This window comes from Apus apus, chromosome 2 (genome assembly GCF_020740795.1).
Source record: "Apus apus isolate bApuApu2 chromosome 2, bApuApu2.pri.cur, whole genome shotgun sequence".
In the NCBI taxonomy this organism is placed as follows: Eukaryota; Metazoa; Chordata; class Aves; order Apodiformes; family Apodidae; genus Apus; species Apus apus.
Genome location: NC_067283.1, coordinates 104,253,810 through 104,273,420, shown reverse-complemented (window position 1 = coordinate 104,273,420; position 19,611 = coordinate 104,253,810). Strand labels below are relative to the sequence as shown.

The 19,611-nt window shown below is 37.9% G+C and overlaps 1 protein-coding gene across 7 annotated transcripts in view; it reads left to right on the top strand.

Moving 5' to 3' along the window:
- Window positions 1-19,611, top strand: part of PTPRM (protein tyrosine phosphatase receptor type M) — a 469,539-nt gene that overhangs the window by 277,843 nt on the left and 172,085 nt on the right. For all 7 annotated transcript variants that reach the window (XM_051611050.1, XM_051611049.1, XM_051611048.1 and 4 more), the window contains exons 12-13: window positions 13,416-13,689; window positions 14,829-14,865. In XM_051611050.1, the coding sequence (XP_051467010.1) occupies window positions 13,416-13,689; window positions 14,829-14,865 (311 nt within the window). The remainder of the gene's footprint in view (window positions 1-13,415; window positions 13,690-14,828; window positions 14,866-19,611) is intronic.

Here is a 19,611-nt window from a genome sequence, read left to right as displayed (position 1 = left end):
TTCCCTCCTTCCTTCCATGCTTTGAATAGGTGATTGCTGGAAGAAAATACTCAAATTAAGACAGAGTTCAGCAGCAGGATAATGTAGAAACTCTGTGCTAGAAATTGTTTATTAGTTAGTTGATATCAGCAGAAATACTATCTTGAAACATATCTCTGCAACAGGTGGGTTTTTATTATTTTATTATTTGCTTCTACACAACAAAGTCGCTCATATAATGCATAGTCCTATATTCCCCAAGGGAGGGTTCTACAGCAGAGGTGAAGCTAAGCCTCTTCAGATAGCTAGGAGAGGAATTACAGTCTGTTCCTGATAACTGAAAAATGTAGTTGTCTTATGGAAAGGAAGGATGGCCTAGAAGGTACAGCACTGGGGCTCAGTGCAGATGGGAACATGGTCTTATTTCTGGTTTGAATGGGGACAATCTGTGTAGCTTTCTGCAAATCGATATATCATACTCTTTCCAGTCCTGTCTCTAAAATTAAAATAAATGGAAATAGCATGTTCCTCTCTAAAGGAAAGAGGAGAAGTTTTCTATGTATGGTTGTGAACAACTTGGCAATGATAAGGAGTGTCATAATAAGCAGCTATAGGTATAGCTAACTGTCAGGAGATAATTTTTATTATTTTTTTTCATCACCTCTTCCATGGTGCCCACCAGCAGATCTCAGAACAGTGGCTTTGTGGAATATATTGTGGTATTATCCTCACAATGCATCCCTGGTTTTTATCCATTTTAAAGCCATGTTGTGAGCAGACTACAAAGGAAGTAGGAGGCATCCCTATTTTACACTTCTCTGTAGTGAAGTCAGTCTCAAAGCCCTGGAGAACCTGAAACTTTAAGTTAGTTCAGTTTAGCCCAACATCATTTAAGTCAGTGATACTGCTGCATGGGCTTTCAATTAGGAGCATAAAGCCTGTGGAGTAAGATCAATTGTATTTGGTGTCTAAAGGGACTGACCCCTTATTCTCAGTAGGAATAAAACTTGTTCACTGGTAAAGGATGTGCTCCTTGGCTTGTGTGTGCTATATAGCATATCTAAGATAAGAATTAAGTTTTCTGGAACATAATTTAAAGTTTACACCTGATTTTATCATGATTTCCTAACAAAACAAGGCTTACCATGCTGTTTATTTGTCTGTGTATTCTTGCCTTATTAATATTGGACTTCTTGGAAGTTTTCAAGCACATATAAAACAGAGCAAATGTTGCATAAATATTAAGTTTCTCCCATATTTTGGAATCTTTGGGTACAGAGGAAAGACCCAGATTAGCATCTGTGCTGAAGAGTGCTACATTTCACATACCAGCAAGCCCATATGTAGTCCAGAAGCAGCCACAGCATGTGGTGCCTCTTTTACAGCCAGTATTTGAGATATTCTAAAAGGAGCTGAGCATATTGAGGGTGGGAGCTGGGTATCACAGATGACGTGTGAAATATAGATGGGATTATGGCATGTTCTTGAGCACACATTCTGAATTTCTCATTGTAAAACTTACAGTGTCCTAGTCTATTTATAAGGCTTTGAGGCATCTTGTTTCAAATGGCATTTAAAGAACCCAGTACCAGGTCAATATAAATGGGATGTTGTTGTCCCGTATGCATGAAGGAGATATCAGCAGAGAAATGTTATGTTTGCCAAAAATATGATGGTGACATACCTATTAGAAAGACTATCAGCTTATGTATACCAGAGTTATTTATGGAAGCCAAGTATCAGCTGGTAGGGCAGTTCAAAAAATACTCAGTGGATCACTGTGAGTGTAAAGAGATCTTGTAGCAATCAGTCTTGGATAAACAATTCTGCGTCCCCAATCTTATAAAAGTATGTTAAATATTTTCATAACTAGATTATGAAATGTTGTCTTTACTACTACTGCTTCTATTTTCCACTTGTTTATCAAAGGTGATGGTACATTTCAGCCTCATTTCAGTATGTTACCTGTTCGGTTATTTTCTTCTTTCCTTCTCTACATTCCTACACTGTAGTATTTTGTATTCTTAAATGTTTTAATCTTTTTATGGTTTTCTTTGCTCAGTTTTCTTTCTCTTTTCACATGTACAGGAGTTTATCTGCAAACTAAAACTATTTTAAGGTGTCCTTACAGTCTCTTAATTCTAAACATTTCTGAAAAAAAATATAAATAAATACACTGCCAGATCTCTGGTGCCCTCCTTAGCTTGTCACTTGCAGTCTGTGTTCAGTAGCTAGATCTCATTAATACAGTATGGAGCACGTTAGGGGAGAACTGTACTCAAAGATGTCTTTTGCTTGTTTAGCAAATACACAGTTAATAGCTGAGAGAATTTATTAACATAGTCAAATGCTGACTTGCCTTGTATTACTTACCACTCTAGAAACCGAATTTGAAGTCAGTATGAAACAATGTAGGTTTAAGTAGGTATAAGTAGGTTTAATTTTCATTTTGCACTCACTTTATTCTGTGCAGGACTGCAGCATGTGTACAAAGTCTTTATATTTTCTTGGCAGTTGTGAGTTTGACGAAAAAGATAAATTAATCCATATTAAGGATGGAGAGCACAAGCCACAGAGAGGTTTTAAGTGGTTTAGAAGTTTGTTTCTGATGATAGCTTTTCTTGTGATCTGCAGTGGTCTAGAACTTTTTCTTTTTTTTCACCAGAAGAAGTAAAAATGAAAAACTGTACTGTCAAAGGGACGTATACTCTAATCTGTATTTTAAAAAGGGAAAAAAAAGTTGGAATTATGTATTTATGTGAATTATTGTATCAGTACAGAGTAGTAGCCCCTCCCTTCATTGAAGAGTGGGGATGGGGAAACAATTTCATGATTAAGTAATTTCTGATCTAGAAACATATATACCAGTTGTGGAGACATAGTTGCATTGTTGTCATCATGTTTTCAATAATTCTGACAGTCTGTTACTTCTGTGTACCACTATGGTAGTATCACTCCCAAGTCCTCGTTGGGCACGAGTATTTAAATAATTAGAAATAATTAACCATGGGCCTGTATATCCAGGGAAGGGGGGAAGGAAAATAAGTATTTTCAAGGATATGGGGGTTGGAAAGATTAAGAGAACAGTTCTGATTCCCTTGCCAGTCAGCGAATTGTGGTTAACAGAAGAGCTGTCTCTTGTGCCACAATTACTGCTGGCATTTTGCCTAACCACCACTTAGGTATGTGTTGATGAAATGATTCTTACCAATTTTAATACACTGGTTTAGTAGTAAACTAATACGAGCTTTGAAGAAGGGTAAGTTAGTATATGTAGTGAACTTACTCATTTTTGCAAAGATTGGACTGGACAAAGTTAAAACTGCAGTCCATCAGTATGCACTGTGTTGTAAAACTGAACACAGATCATCTGGTACCACTTCCATGTTGGCACTCTTACTATCCTTCTAAAACAAAAGTATTACAAACTCAAATCCTGAAAAGGTTTGTTGTTTTTTTTGCTGTTTTTTTTTCTTTTTCTCCTTCTCTCTCTGATTTACTTACTAACAAAGCAAAGTTGTATATTGAGTCTAAAGGCAGAAACACATCACGAACACTTTGTGAATGGTACATGATTGTCTGCAATTACAAGGCTGAAAATCTGCCAGATATTCTCTGTCCCTAATGTAGTGTGCTTAGATTCTCTAAAACAGTGAATCCATATACTAGGAAATAAGGCAAAAATTTAAATACACTGTATCATCTGGTTTAGGTGACACCCATCTGGCCACTGGAAGGTGGAAGGAGTGTTCATCATTGTCTCCTTTTCCTTTCTTGCAGATTTTCTTCTAAGTATTTTCGTAGCCCAGACTGATGTTTCTCTTAAATCCTAGAGAGTCCAAACACAAAAGAGAAATTTGTCAGTTCTGTGTCGGAAAAAAACATTTCAATACATGATGAATTTATGGTGTCTGTTGCTTTACCACTTTCAGAGCCCATCTGACTCTTCTGCAATAAAGATATTAGGTAGCAACTGTTGTCTTTCTTGAATGAATTGAATGCATAGTTATATCCTCCTCTAGTGACTGTCCTTGGAGGAAAGAACAAGCAAAATATCTTTAACTTCCAGTGACATGATGCTCCCCATATGAGAACTGTCGGTATTTCCCGTATAAATCAATAGGAATGCTAGAGAGGTTTGCTTGGATGTATTTTTCCCTGAAAATCTCCTTTGTAAATACTGAGTTTTAAGTCTTTGAGGCTGTCAATATGAAAGAGTTGGGCAGTCACAAAGCAGCTTAGGAGTTTTACATTAAAAACCAGATACTGTTCCCCAATGGACTTGGGTCTGCAAAGATAAAGCTTATTACAACACCTTAGAGTTCACATTTGGCAGTATCTCTAGGGGCTGAACCTAAGCTGTCTTATCTCTTCCTTTACAGCTGTTTAGGTATTGCTGCTTTGATTGATCTGAGAAATAGGGCTCCGTGCATGACAATGGAGGTGCTGTATAATATTTCTTCCTCTTGTGTTCACTCCAGGTCTGATTCCAAAAGATTTGTGGCTTTTCTTCTATTTGAATTTTCACCTGAGCTGGAAATTTCAGGTGCCAGCAAAAGTGTTTCCTGAGAATGAAGACAGACTCTGCTTTGGAGAATCTAACCAAACTTATCTCTTGACTTATAAAGCTAGTAAACAGAGCCAAGTGTGGAAGCAGTATCATTCCAAGTTTCAACAAGCTGCTAGCACAAAGTGTTTTCTTAGTCCCTTTCCCACACTTTGGAAGCACCAATTATTCTGCAGATTTAGAAACCTTCCAAAGATTGTGGAACTTTTGTTTGTATAAAACCTCCTGAGTTCAAGTGAAAATGCAAACAAAAAGTTAAAGATCTTTAAGACTCCCTTCACTCACAAAAAGAAAAGGCAATAGACCTTTAATACTGATATGTCAAAGCACTTAAATGTGAACAGTTGTGAAAATGTTGGTTGCTTCTATGTTGCTAATTAGAGTTGCAACATTGCCTAGTTCACCTATTTTTTTTTTCCCTTTGTAAATTAGATGTAAGGGTATTACTATAACAATACTTGCATAATTATTGGCATTTGTATGGCAATCTTGATTTGAAAGTTTTGTTTAGCCTGTTTGTTTTTCTTGACTGTTCTTTCTGCATTTTCATATCTGAATCTGGTGTTCATGCAAGGTTGTTTGTTCTGGTCTTATTTTTACTCCATAAACTTTTAAGTTTGTATAGTCATTGACCTAATCTCTATCCCACCTGTAACAATGCCAATTCACTCTCACAAAAAACTAATTAAAAAAAAATATTTTTCAAATTCATACAGATCCTAACGCAAGGACAAGAAAAGTCATCTCTTCCAAATGAACCACCCATTTTATGTTCTTTCAGACAGGGATTGTCATAATCACCTTTGTTTAATGCCACCTATAATTATACAGACTCTTGCAGCCTTATTCTATTTGCCTACTAACTGTAAAGTATTAATTCCTGTCCTTTAAAGAGTATTTTCCCCCCTTCTATTTCAAGTTATTGCTAACTTGCAGTTTCTAGTACTGTAAAAATTTGAGTTGTAGGATAGATTACAAGAATGTAGTGCAATATAAGGGCAGGAAGAAATAGGTCAAAATCTCCAATGTTAATCAATATAGATATGTTAGGAACATGTCAGAAACAACTGATGACAGAGATGAAGAGGAAGTTATGTTGCAGGATATATAAAAAATTGTCCAAAGGGTTTCTTTTTTTGAAGAAGCAGTTGTAAATAATAAAGTTATCAAACATATCATAAGCAAATATGTATGAAGCTTCAAATGTAAAACATGGGTGAGACAACTGATATTTTTAAAAAGTGATTATAACTTAAAGAACAATGCAACAGAAGAACTTTCAGTGTCTGGACAAGTATTGGTGAAATTGTGGGGACCATTTGGCTGTTAAGCTTTGAGGAATTGAGTTCTTCATGGATATAAAGCTGAGATAACGGGGTGGGTTTGGGGTTTCTTAATATTGCCAGCTATTGGAACTTTGGTATAGTTCACTTAAGTGATTCAAGCATATAGATAAAGTAGGACTATGGGAGTAAGTAATTGAAATAACGGTCAATATGTAGATTAACAGTTATTCTGTTGTTTGTTAGCATTAAAACAAAGCAAGCATCCAAGTGGAGATACAGAAACAGATCTATAAAAAGTACCAGTTATGTATATTTATAATAAAGCATGAGACTAAGAAGAGACTTTCTACAATGAGCAGAAAATTTCAAATTAGGCTCCACAGTGTCACTATTAACAGTCCTCAGAAATAGCCCAACAGTTTACATAGCTGATCAGAGCACTCTTAGTGGAGCTTAACAGCTTTGCAGGCTTTCTGCAGGAAAAATCACAGTATTTTTTTCAAGGACAATAGAAGGGGTCTTGAAGAGGTTTTAATTTTGAACAGGTCAGCAGGGGATGAGAAACTTCCCTATTTTCATTTTACAACTGGAGAACTGACACACAAGGTATTTAATTGACTTGTTTAGGATCACAGTTGTATTAAGAACATTAAATAAAGTCAAATAATCTTAGTCTAGACTGAGGTCCTTAGGTCATCTTTCTTCTGTAAAAGAATTGTTTAAAATTTTTTTATAGAATATATATTCTATACATTCTTCAACAGATTATTTGCAGTTAGGAGAAGCATGAAGGCTGTTTAAGAGAGAAAAAAACAGAGCTGGAATTTCAATAATTAAGAAATCATACTTGGTTTCCTTTTGTTTTAAATTTTGTATTACTTTTGATGGAGTTGTGGTTATAAATTTATAAGTTTTAATTGACAAATGCCTAGACTAACTATTAAGGAGTTCTGTATTGAGGCTCATAGAATCATAGAATAGTTTGATTTGGAAGGGACCCTAAAGATCATCTAGTTCAAACCCCCCTGCATGGGCAGGGACACCTCCCACTAGATCAGGTTGCTCAGATCCCCATCCAGCCTGGCCTTGAACACTTCCCAGGATAAGGCAACCACAACATTCCTGGGCAACCTGTTCCAGTGCCTCATCACCCTCACACTAAAATAATATCTTCCTAATGTATAACCTGAATATCTCCACTTCCAGTTTTAATCCATTAGCCCTTGTCCTCTTGCTACAAGCCCTGGTAAAAAGTCTCCCTCCAGTTTTCCTGTAGGATCCCTCCAGGTACTGGAAGCTGTCCCCAAAGCCTTCTCTTCTCCAGGCTGAACAGCCCTGATTATCATCCTGCCGTCATAGGAGAGGTGCTCCACCTCTCTGACGATCTTTGTGGCTATCCTGTGGACTCACTTCAATGGCTCCATGTCCTTCTTATGTTGGGTGCATACTTGTCCATACTTGTGTCCGGTAGCCCCTTCTTATAATTTTGTCTCTTTGAATCAGACTTTGATTAAGGGGTGCCAGAGAGACCTTGACAGGCGGAAGAGGTGGGCCAATGCCAACCTCATGAAGTTCAACGAGGCCAAGTGCAAGGTCCTGCACCTGGGTCTGTGCAACCCCAGGCATACATACAGACCGGGGGGAAAATGGCTGGAGAGCAGCCCTGAGGAGAAGGACCTGGGGGTGGCAGTAGATGAGAAGCTCAACATGAGCCACCAGTGTGCACTCGCAGCCCAGAGAGCCAATTGTGTCCCGGGCTGCATCAAAAGAAGTGTGGCCAGCAGGGCCAGCGAGGTGATTCTGCCCCTCTACTTTGCTTTGGTGAGGCCTGGAGTACTGTGTACAGTTCTGGAGCCCTCAGCACAGGAAAGACATGGAGTTGTTGGAAAGGGTCCAAGAAAAGGGCCACAAAGATGATCAAAGGGCTGGAGCACCTCTGCTATGAAGACAGGCCAAGAGAGTTGGAGCTATTTAGCCTAGAGAAGAGAAGGCTCTGGGGAGACCCTACAGCGGCCTTCCAGTACCTGAAGGGGCTACAGGAAAGCTGGGGAGGGGCTTTTCACCAGAGAGGGCAGTGATAGGATAAGGGATAATGGTTTTAAACTGAAAGAGGGAAGATTTAGGTTAGACATCCGGAAGAAATTCTTCACCATGAGGGTAGTGAGGTGCTGGAATAAGTTGCCCAGGGAGGTTGTGGATGCTTTCTCCCTGGAGGTGTTGAATGCCAGGTTGGGTGAGGCTTTGTACATCTTGGTCTAAGGTGAGGTGTGCCTGCTCATGTCAGGGAGTTTGGAACCTGATGATCTTCAAGATCCCTTCCAACCTTAACCATTCTATGATTCTATGAATTAAAATTTGGTTTACTGCATTCCAGTAATGCGGAATAATGTCCTGATTCGACAAGTTACTAACACCAATAATTTCATCTACTTATTTACAGATGTACACTTAAGTCTTCTTTTGAATTGTTTTAATTGTTTGGTTCAATTTTCTAAATATTCTTAGCATCTTTGATTACTGTGTTAATGTTTTCTTGTTTCTTTCTTGTCTCTTTTCCAACTCTGTCTGAAAAGATTTGTACAGAATAGAATCATAGAATCCTAGGGGTTGGAAGGGACCTCGAAAGATCATCTAGTCCAACCCCCCTGCCAGAGCAGGGTCACCTAGAGCACATCACACAGGAAGGCGTCCAGGTGGGTTTTGAATGTCTCCAGTGAAGGAGACTCCACAACCTCTCTGGGCAGCCTGTTCCAGTGCTCTGTCACTCTCACAGTAGAGAAGTTCTTCCTGATATTCACATGGAACTTCCTATGCTCCAGTTTGCATCCATTGCCCCTTGTCCTATCACTGGTCATAACTGAAAAAAGCTTGGCTCCATCCTCCTGACACTCACCCGTTACATATTTGTAAACATTGATGAGGTCACCCCTCAGTCTCCTTTTCTCCAAGCTAAAGACACCCAGCTCCCTCAGCCTTTCCTCATAAGGGAGATGTTCCACTCCCTTAATCATCTTTGTGGCTCAGCACTGGACTCTTTCCAGCAGTTCCCTGTCCTTCTTGAACTGTGGGGCCCAGAAATGGACACAATATTCCAGACGTGGCCTCACCAAGGCAGAATAGAGGGGGAGGAGAACCTCTCTTGACCTACTAACCACACCCTTTCTAATACAGCCCAGGATGCCATTGGCCTTCTTGGCCACAAGGGCACATTGCTGGCTCATGGTCATCCTCCTGTTCACCAGGACCCCCAGGTCTCTTTCCCCTACACTGCTCTCCAGCAGGTCAGCCCCCAACCTGTACTGGTCCATGGCGTTGTTCTTCCCCAGATGCAAAACTCTACATTTGCCCTTGCTGAATTTCATCAAGTTTCTCCCCGCCCAATTCTCCAGCCTGTCCAGGTCTCACTGAATGGCAGCACAGCCTTCCCATGTGTCAGCCACTCCTCCCAGTTTAGAGTCATCAGCAAACTTGCTGAGGGTACATTCTGTACCCTCATCCAGGTTGTTGATGAAGATATTGAACAACACCGGTCCCAGTACCGACCCCTGAGGGACTCCACCAGTCACAGACCTCCATCTAGATTCTGTCCCATTGACTACAACTCTCTGACTTCTTCCTTTCAATCACTACTTGATCCACCTCACTACCTGATCACCAAGCCCGTACTCTATCAGCTTATCTACAAGGATGCTGTGGGAGACAGTGTCAAATGCTTTACTGAAATCGAGAGAAACCACATCTACCGCTCTACCATCATCTATCCACCTACTTACTTCCTCATAAAAGGCTATAAGGTTGGTCAAACATGACTTACCCTTCGTAAAACCATGTTGACTGCTCTTAATGACCTCCTGATCCTTTATATGCTTAGAGATAGTGCTAAGAACAAGTTGTTCCATCACCTTAATATAGCAGACATATATTTTCACCTATATTTAGCAGACATTGACAGATCATTTTAATTTAAGCAACCCAATTTCAGTAAATATCTGAAAAGCCTGATATCTAATTTCTAACCAAAATTACAGTCCATATTATGTTCAGATTGGTATCTCTGCATGAGCATTTAAATTTGTAACTGTTTAGAATTTTTAAAATAAAATGTAGCTTAAAAATTACATCAGCTTTTCTTTGCTCAGACACCTTTTTAATCCCCAACTTAGAAATATTTGAATCCTAAATAAAAAATAATTCCCATGTGTTCCTTTCTTGATGCTATAAGTTTCAGTTTATCTAAAAAGTAGTTTTTATGTTCAGTTTCCAGGCACTGGAAATCTATAGTAGAACTGCATAATGTGAATTAAATTACATTTCTTTCCTTCAGAGAGATCAACTTAAGTTCTACCTATAGCCAATATGCTTTTGGCACCTTTCACTGTACTGTAGATTTTATTTTTTGGATTACAGGTAGGAAGACTTTTTTCTCTGAAATGTAGAGGTGTGGAAAAGGAATAATGCAACTTCAAACAAGCAGGAAATCCGACTAATAGGTACAAGGAATAATAGAGTCCTGGTGCAGTGCTAGCTCAATTCACTAAGCTTGAACCCTTTTCAGCATAGGCAATTCAGCTGTTATGTATTACAGAAAGCAGTTTTAACAGTAAGAATTAGAGGAAGCTTTTGGATTATAGTTTAATTGAGGTAATTTTGTAAAATTCATTAGCAAGATGATCTCATTTGTGCAAATGTAAAATGTACCACTCTTAAAGTTCTGTCAGGTTTCCCTTGACCCAGGTGCTTATAATGTGTTAATTTGCATTAGAGAAACAGCAGTGTATGGAAATTGGGCAGCAGATAGGATTTAGTTATTTTTCATTAGTGCTTGGACTTTGATAAAGGGGAACAGAAAAGAGCTGCTTGACCTTTCAGCGCTTAAATTATTAAAGAGCAAATAGATTTGAGGTCTGGACGCTTGCAAATCTAATTTGTCTTGAGTAAGGATGAAAAGACATTTTGAGTTTGAAACTACTCCAGTCAACTTAGCTCTTTCTTTAATGTATGTGAAGATTAATAGATGGCAGGCATTTAGAACAAAATGTACAAGGAGTAGTGCATGTAGTATAACTAACATGAATTTGCCAGAGGAAAGGAAGGATTTTAATCACAGATTTGTTTCTAAAATATCTACAATCTTTAGCTTCAATCACTGAGTGAGCAATGAGAAGAATCCTCATTTCAGCTGATACTGAAATAGGTCATATTACCTTGTGTGGTCCGAGATCCCTTTTATATTCAGTTCTGATGCAACAAAAAAAGGTAACAATACCTCCTCAATGTGACAGCCACATAACTCCATTTACTATCTGTCATACTTCAGTGAAACTCAGGGATTCTTATCTTCCCTGGATTATTAGGCAGGTTTATCCAGCTTCACTACCTTACAAGAGTAGATGTTTACATCACCTTCTACTTTTTTCCCACACTCTATTTAAATTCTAAATGCTAGTTATTGTAGATTTGCCGTAAATTACTATTAGAGGAGGCAACATGCTCTCTTCAAAGTAGCTTGGAATCCCAGTTCTAAACAACTGTGTTTCGTTCTAGAAAATTAACTGCTGAGATCATGTCAAGCATGGATTTGAAAGATAAAACAAAAGATCATAATGACAGTGATTAATTTTTAAGCTAGTGACTAGTTTTTACAGATCAATACTCATAGGTTCAAACAAATGTTGCTATATATTGACCATCATGTATTACTTAGCTAATGAAGCTCTTTCTGCTGCTTGTGTATACTTTGTTGTACAGAGCTGCAAAATGTGCAGATGGTGGCCTTTCAGTGCACTCTCAAGACATTTGTTTTCCTGATTGTACCAGATTTTACTTATACATGGTTACTCTATGGGGCTTAGCATCAGATTAGAGCATCGAAATATAGGTGTCCAGTTGTAGATGTCTTTGTGTGAGCTGCATGTTTAGTTATTATAGTTAGTGAAGCCTAGAAAGCAATTAAATGAAATGTCTAGAAGGGACCTTTAAAGATCATCTGATCCACTCCACCCTATCATGCATGGGCTGGGACATCTTTCACTAGATCATGTTGCTCAAAGCCCAGCCTGACCATGAACAGTTCCACTGACAGGGCAACATTCAAGCACACAGCACTAACTAAACGTTGATAGGCAGCTTAAGTATAAAAGCAGCAAGTTAGTCTGCTTGTGTTCTGAGTCACTAAGGCTCAAGAAGGTGCAAGAAGTGGAGAGCTCCGTGCCAGTTCTCAAAGCAGCTTGAGCCTAGCAGCGCCCCAGCAGGTGCAGGAGCTCACTGACTATGAGCTGGCTTGGTGCCTGCATCTCTTTTATTTCTAAATCGGATTTGCCTTCAGCAGGGTAACAGCCACACCTGTGCAGTGATACTCTTAAGCCAGTAGGTCCTGTTGAGTTAAGTCTGAGACCTGCAGATGCCCAGCCCAGGTGTCCCTGTACTTTGGGTAGAGTCTTCTGTAAAAATAATAATCTGTTTACAGATAACAGAGTGGGAACATGTCAGAAGACTGTGCGGATATTTAATCTTTAAGGAACATACCCTACCCAGAGATTGCTGCTTTTTATGAATTGCCAACTTGAAAGATCATAAATTGTTATTTCGTGTAGACCATGTACAAAACTGTGTCACACTGCTGCGTTAATATCAGTTTCCTAAACTTGCTTGCCAGGATTCAAGATTCCAGGAGACAAAAATGATTAAGAATCACTGGCCCCCGGTGAAGCAATAAACATGCAAGCCGCTCCACTTTAGAGACATGTACTTCTCACTGCACAAATTTGAAAGCACTGACTCAGGCTTTTACAGCAACTGGAAGGGTATAATGATTACACTGTTTGCATATACAGCAGAAATCACAGTTTCTCTGTTCCTGCTTGAATGTCCATAGCACCTTTAGAGTGGAGAGAAATGGGCTGTTCCCTGTAGGTCCCAGTACAGCAAAGAATGCAAGTACAAACCAAATTGCTTTGCAGAATGCAGAAACACTTAAAAACATGGTTATCTCTAAGATGTGTGAAAGAGTTTTCTGAGTGAGAATAATTTCAATCAAAAAGTGTTTTATTCTTGCTCAGTAATAGTCAATATACCACTGAAATTTTAAAATACTGTATTTCACTCTGTGGACTTTTCTAAATAATTGTAATGTCAACAGTTAAGCAAACTATTCCTCATCTCTTTGTAATTTATTTCTTCATTTTTATCTCACTACTCATTTGATTTCATTTAGGCAGGTTAGAGGATGGAATTAATAGCTTTCTACTTCTGTGAACAACATAATACTTAACTCTACATTTTAGCACTAATCAAGCAAGCTTTTCCCATACAAGAGTTTGAACAAGAACGTGTTTTGTGCATTTGCTGTATTGAAAAGAAGCGGTGTGTATGGCTGATGTTGTTGTTCCAAAACAAAATTAATTTTTTGAGAGCATTTATCTATTCCACATATTCTTGCATTGGAATATCAAAATGACATTTTCTTCCTCTGTTCTTTTTTTCGATAAATACTTGTATGCTATTATGGTTTCAGAATGAGGTGATGGCTCAAGTCTTAAAATAACCCTATTTTTTTTTTTTTCCTTTTCTTTCTACACTCTCAGTGTCTATCAAATAGTTGTTGAAGAAGAACGTCCACGGAGAACCAAAAAGACAACTGAAATCCTGAAGTGCTACCCAGTGCCCATTCATTTCCAGAATGCTTCGCTTTTGAATTCCCAATATTACTTTGCTGCAGAGTTTCCAGCCAATGGTTTACTAGTTGCTCAGCCTTTTACTATTGGTGATAACAAAACCTACAGTGGCTTCTGGAACACTCCCCTTCTTCCTCATAAGAGCTACAGTATCTATTTCCAAGCTGCTAGCAGAGCCAATGGGGTAAGTCTTATGACAAGGGTAGTGTTTTACAGTATTTGTGTGTAAACAGATGATTGGCACCAACTAGGAAGATGCTCAATTTAGTCGCTAATGAGAAAATGAAATAATTATGAAATTTAAAAACCACAACAAACAACAGTTTTCCTAACACAATAGTGCTCAATGATTAAAGGTTACAGGAAAGAGAAAGGAAAGCAGCACATTTTGCAGAGTAGGCAAAGTAGTACATTACCGTTCTGTCTTATTATCTAAAAGCTGTGTTTCACTGGCTTTTTTTTTTTTTTTAGTTTGTTTTCTTGGTTTGAAGAGGAGAATTTTGTGATTTCTTCTGTTTTGTTGAAGCCAAACTAGACTGGGGATTTTAGCATGTCTGTCTTGGCCTGTCCAGTTCCATTACTTTAGTATGTAATGTCTTGAGCTCCCATTTTCTCATTTGGTTGCACTGACTGAATTAGAGACCACTTCCCCCCCCACCTTTCTGCAAATAGTAAAAGAAAAATAAGTAGATGGTACTGATGTGAAATGTGTGTTAAAAGGTCTTCGCAGATCATGTTTCATTGGGCTAATTCTGCCTGGAATTGTTTTTCATTTCCTGGAGAGATCTACCCAGAGCCCTCCAATTCTTGATAAGCTTTGGCTGTCTGTGGTGACAGCCTGAAAATGTTTTCTGCCAGAAACCATAATGGGCCCTCTTTCACAGTTCTCTGACAGTGCAGAAATGTGAAACACCATTGATTTATTATTTTTTTTCTAAAATTGTCTTGCATGATGCCTCAAAATATACTATCTAAAAAAAAAAAATATATATATATATAAATATATCTATATATATATCCCAGGGTCATTATGTTGCAAAGTAAAAAAGCTGAACACTTGCCTGTGCACTTGTTAATATATTTTACGTATTTTCTATTTTTGGAGGAATCTTAAGTGAATTGTTCATGTACCATACTCAAACATTGCATGTCCATATTATGAAAGCACATTGGAATTGCTGAATAAGCAGTTAAATATGTAATGAGGCACACTAAACGAACACTTCTTTGACATTTTATCAGTACTTTTGAGAATAGAATCATGGATGGCCTTCTTTGCCCAGAAACACAATATGTGACCTTTTTCCTCTTTATTTGACACAGGAAACCAAAATCGACTGCGTCAGGGTAGCCACAAAAGGTATGTTCATATAATGTCATATATTCTGTATTTCAGCCTGGTGACCTTTCCCTCACATGGTCTTTTCAAACTTCCCGAAGTGTTTACATTGCTAAAAGGCATCACTAAACCTATCACTGAATATTAAAGGATTCATTTGTGGCTCTAGCTGAGATTTAGGAAGTTTGTTTGTTTGTTTCTGAAATGAATGTATCACTAATTTTTAGTTGTCTACTTGAACACAGTTTTTAAAATATATTCTGTGGGTTTTTATATGATCTCACAATAAATAGTTTTGACTTTTCTATATAGTAGAGCTGTAAAATTGCCAATTGCAGATGCATAGTAGCTGCTTATTCATCTGTAATGAAAAATTACTCGTTGCTTGCTTTATAGAAGAAAAGTGAAGGAATCATGTTCTTCATTTTCATGGCACAGATCAGCTCTATTTATTGGACTGTCAGCACATGATACTACCATTTCTGAGACAAGTTTGTATAAATAAGACAGTGCTAGCTGTAGGTTTGATCCCCAAACAGGAAAAGATAAACATGTTCCTGATATATTTAACTTTGGAGACTTGGATCTGTCTGTGATCGTCTTTGTAGTCCCACGCTTGTAGTACCAGCTGGTGGCAACTTCAAAGCCTGGAAAAGAAGTAATAAGATGGTATGATTATTTGGAGGCTGTAATAGAGGAAAAGGAAATAAAGTACTGCTGTGAGTAGGAAGAAGTAATACCGCCTTGTGGGTTGGGCACCTGCTAAGAATATGAAACAAATTACTTCATCCTTTTACCACTGTTCTTTGTGGGACATCATGTATGTTTCGTAGTGATTATCCCTAACCTGACTGATTCCACCATGATTCCCTTTACATGTAGGCTTCACAATTCCACCACCACCACCAAATAGAATGGGTAAGAATCTCATTACTTAAGAGTAACAGAAATCTTAGCATACAGTTGCCTCTCTTAAAAGGCTGGATCCTGCCGAATGTGACAAATACAGATTTTTATGACTCTGAACATGGTCTGATGTTTATTTTCCAAACCAAAGGAAGTAGTTTTAATTCTAATTTACTGACTGCTCACTAAACCATAGAAAACTTTCAAATGTCTGATTTAAAACCCAATAAAATATAGATGAGAGATTAATTTCAGATGGAAATCCTGTATTGTTTTCCAGTACCTTCAGTGATACCAGGAGTGGACTACATTGCCTCTGAAATCATAATAGGTGATTAGAGAAATGGATTTTAGATTATTTGAAGATTTTCCTAATCACTAATGGATGTTCAACTATTTCAATTACTTGACTGACTGAAAAATCTTACTCTCTTATTTGAGAAGTGGGGGTAACTGTGGATTGGAATGGCTCCCATAGCAACAGGCTACTTTGAACTAACCGATTTGGCAATGGAAATGTGAGAAGTGCAGCTTTTACTTTAAACAAATCTCCATATATTTCCATTTTGAAAGCACGTTTCAGAATTCTTTGCAATACCCTTGTGAAGCCTGTGAAATAATGTGAGGTGTTGTTCTAAGAGCTTTGAAACCAGAGATGTCCTCAATGGCATTTATAATCTCTGCTGTAAAACTTTCTTGGAGGGCTTCTGTCAGGCTCTGATTTCCATGCTTAGAAACTGAATGTCTGTTATATTTTAAATTTATATTATTTTTTAAATACAAAATGGAGACCATGACATGTTTTAATATTATAATAATCATAGCTCTCTGTACCACTTTTGTCCCTTTAGGTCTAGCACAGATACTTGAGAGAAAAACAGAATTCTGTGCCCTCTTTGCACTTCCCACGTAAGGACTAGCAAAAATAGCAAAAATGCTTAATGTCTGTAGGTCAGAAATCACCACACTTAGAGTGGGGCAAAACAGAGAAACATCTTAGCACAACATTCACTTTGCCCGTGCCCAGGAAACAAAGGCTGCTCCAACCACTGTGCCTAATCTCTTAAAGACACACACCATTTCCCATTGAGTTTTGTGACTGCAGTATAGCTACTGGACAGTAAGCTACTTAAGCTCTACCTTGTATCCATCTGTTTATTATAGTGCTTCTTACAAATAAGTTTGCAAATTCTCTCCAGTTTTTTGGATACTAATACTTCTGAAACGTTTGCATTCTGGGCTTCTGTTATCTTTACAAGTTCAAGTTTGGTGGCTTTTAAAGCTAAAAGGCCATTCATGAATAAAACTGGTACAATCTTTTAAATAAACGTCTGACCCAAAAAAAAGTACAGCCTTGTGTAGGCCATAGAGTTAGTAGATGTACTCTAGAATTTAATATATTTGTGGAAAACCATATGCTTTAGGCCCTAATCGGGTCAGTTATGTACCTGATTTTAAGCACAAAGAATAATCTCACTGACTACATTGCAATTATTGTGTTTTAAAGCAGACGTATTTTACTGCATAAAGACCTGTGCCATAAAGTATACCCTGTAAAACAAGCATGACAATGCAGCCAACTGTCTACTTGCATTTTGATTCCCTGACTGCAGAAAGGTTCTGCAATTCCATTCCTGTGGAATCCGAGAATTGCACCAAGTGCATTGGCAGGGCCTTCTGGGATCCAGGTCAACCAAGGCAAACTCCATGGTGCTCCTCTGAGCCACCTGAGCTTGGCCAAGCCACGTTGTTGTCTGTATTAAGGGCATGTGGTTAGCCTGTTTGAAGTCTGCCCTCAGGACCACTTTGGGAGTTCAGAACCTGTTGTGAGCATAGCTCTATCATTTGATATCTGTGTTTCCTTTAATTACCCCAACTCTAGATAATTTAAAAGTTTTTGGTGGCCTTGAGACCTTAAGATCATTGAGATTCTGTTCTATCACTGCATTTTGCAGTGTTCATTCCATGACCCACTGTATGCATTTATATTTTATATTAAAATAAATTAGTAAGTGTAATATTACAATACAGAGCTTTCTTGTCCCAGATCCAGCAGAACCCTTGAGTAGGTACTTCCCTTTTCACTCCCGTTGATGTCAACAGGAATAATGCCTGTGCTTATTGGTCAAGCATGTGCTCAACTGTCACTGTTGGTGGATCAGAGCCAAAGTGCACTGTGTTGCCTGTTATCATATTGACAGGCTTTGTATTAGAAAAGAACCTGTCAGATGCATGTGTAGGATCTGCAGCTGAATAATACTTTCACATTCCTTCAAGTATGTCTTGAACAATGTCATTTTATAACATTTTTAAAAGTGCTCTTGTTTTATGACCATTGTATTTTTACAAATGAAACCTCTGTAAATGTGTTATTTTAGAGATCATATAAAAATCCTGCTTACAATGACTTAAAGTGTACTTTGGGATCAGAATATTGGGTTTTGTAGACCTGAAAGTTCTCCTGCTTCTGCTGAAGTCAAAGGGAACCTTTGCTACCAGCTTTACAAGGAGAAGGATCAGTCAGCATATTCTTGTGATGTAGAGTCTTCTGCTTTAGTTTTCTGTAGAGAAAAGCTTCTAGGACCTCTGTGACTATTTGGTGTATATACAAATATGGAGACTGTAGGGGTTTCCACTCCCATTATTTTTGACAAGATGATTAAACAAACAAACAAACAAAAATCAGGAAGAGGTTTTTGTACCAGTGGTAATAAAAGTTGTCGTATTTTGCTTGAAATATGACTTTCATATACCTACTCTTTCTTCAAGCTAAATGACTGTAAAATCTCAGCAGACAAAGTTGAAAACATTCCAAAACTCCTCTAAGATTATTGCTATCAACTTTGTGGTGTTTTGTGATTTATATTAAGACTGTATTTCCTGATATGACTTACAGCACTGTCTGGATAGAAACATCTTGGTTGTCTCCTAGGATTCCAGTTCTCAGGAGGGAAACATTATTGTTCTAATCTTGCAATATTGGAAGGCTTTCATTAATTATGAGAGAGAAAAGGATGTTATAATATTTTAAATCCAATAGCAACAGTACTCTAGCAGCTACTATCAACACTGCATTTCAGTGTTGCAGAGGGATATTTCAAAATATTATGCAGCAGCAGTTTAGAGTTTAATTGTCTGCAGATGGTAGATGATCTATTTTCCTCACTCGTTGCCACATTTCTAATAGCACCCAGGCTGTTCTATGTAAATGACTGATCTTTCATATAATTTTGTCCTTAATTTTCCAATATTTTTTCTTTGCATCATTCTCCAGCTGCATCATGTTGGATCTGACCTTTTAATTTTTTTTATATTCCTTAATATATATGTATCATAGTGTGCTTAACCATTTAGAGGGAATAGAACTTCTGGCAAACAAATATGAGATTCTATTAATATGAGCAATGGTAATAGTTATCTCTACCATCCATGGTTGTTACAGCTCCAACAGAAAAGTCTGAATAGTTCAGGCACCCAAACAGTTTAGGCTTTTTGGCTTTTTCTTGTCTTAGTGACAAAACGTGAACTTGTCACTTGGACCTCAGTTACAATCATACCTAACTAAAAGCATGCCAACTCTCAGTGGTTAGTCTCTGTATGCTGAAAGTTAAGCATATGTGTAGTGTGTGCACCTTCAGAATAAAAACCCAAGTGGGTAGAAGATAAATTAATCTTAGCTAGTGCAAAAATATTTTACATCAAAATAATCTGAAGAAAGACTTATAGAAAAAATGTACTATTATGAAATAGGTAAACAAAAAGTGAAACTAGTTCAAATTCCTTGGAGCAGTTAATACTAGAGTCACCTGAATAATCAATTAACTTTCACTTAGAAAGCCCAGTGCTGTGACCAGCAGAGCC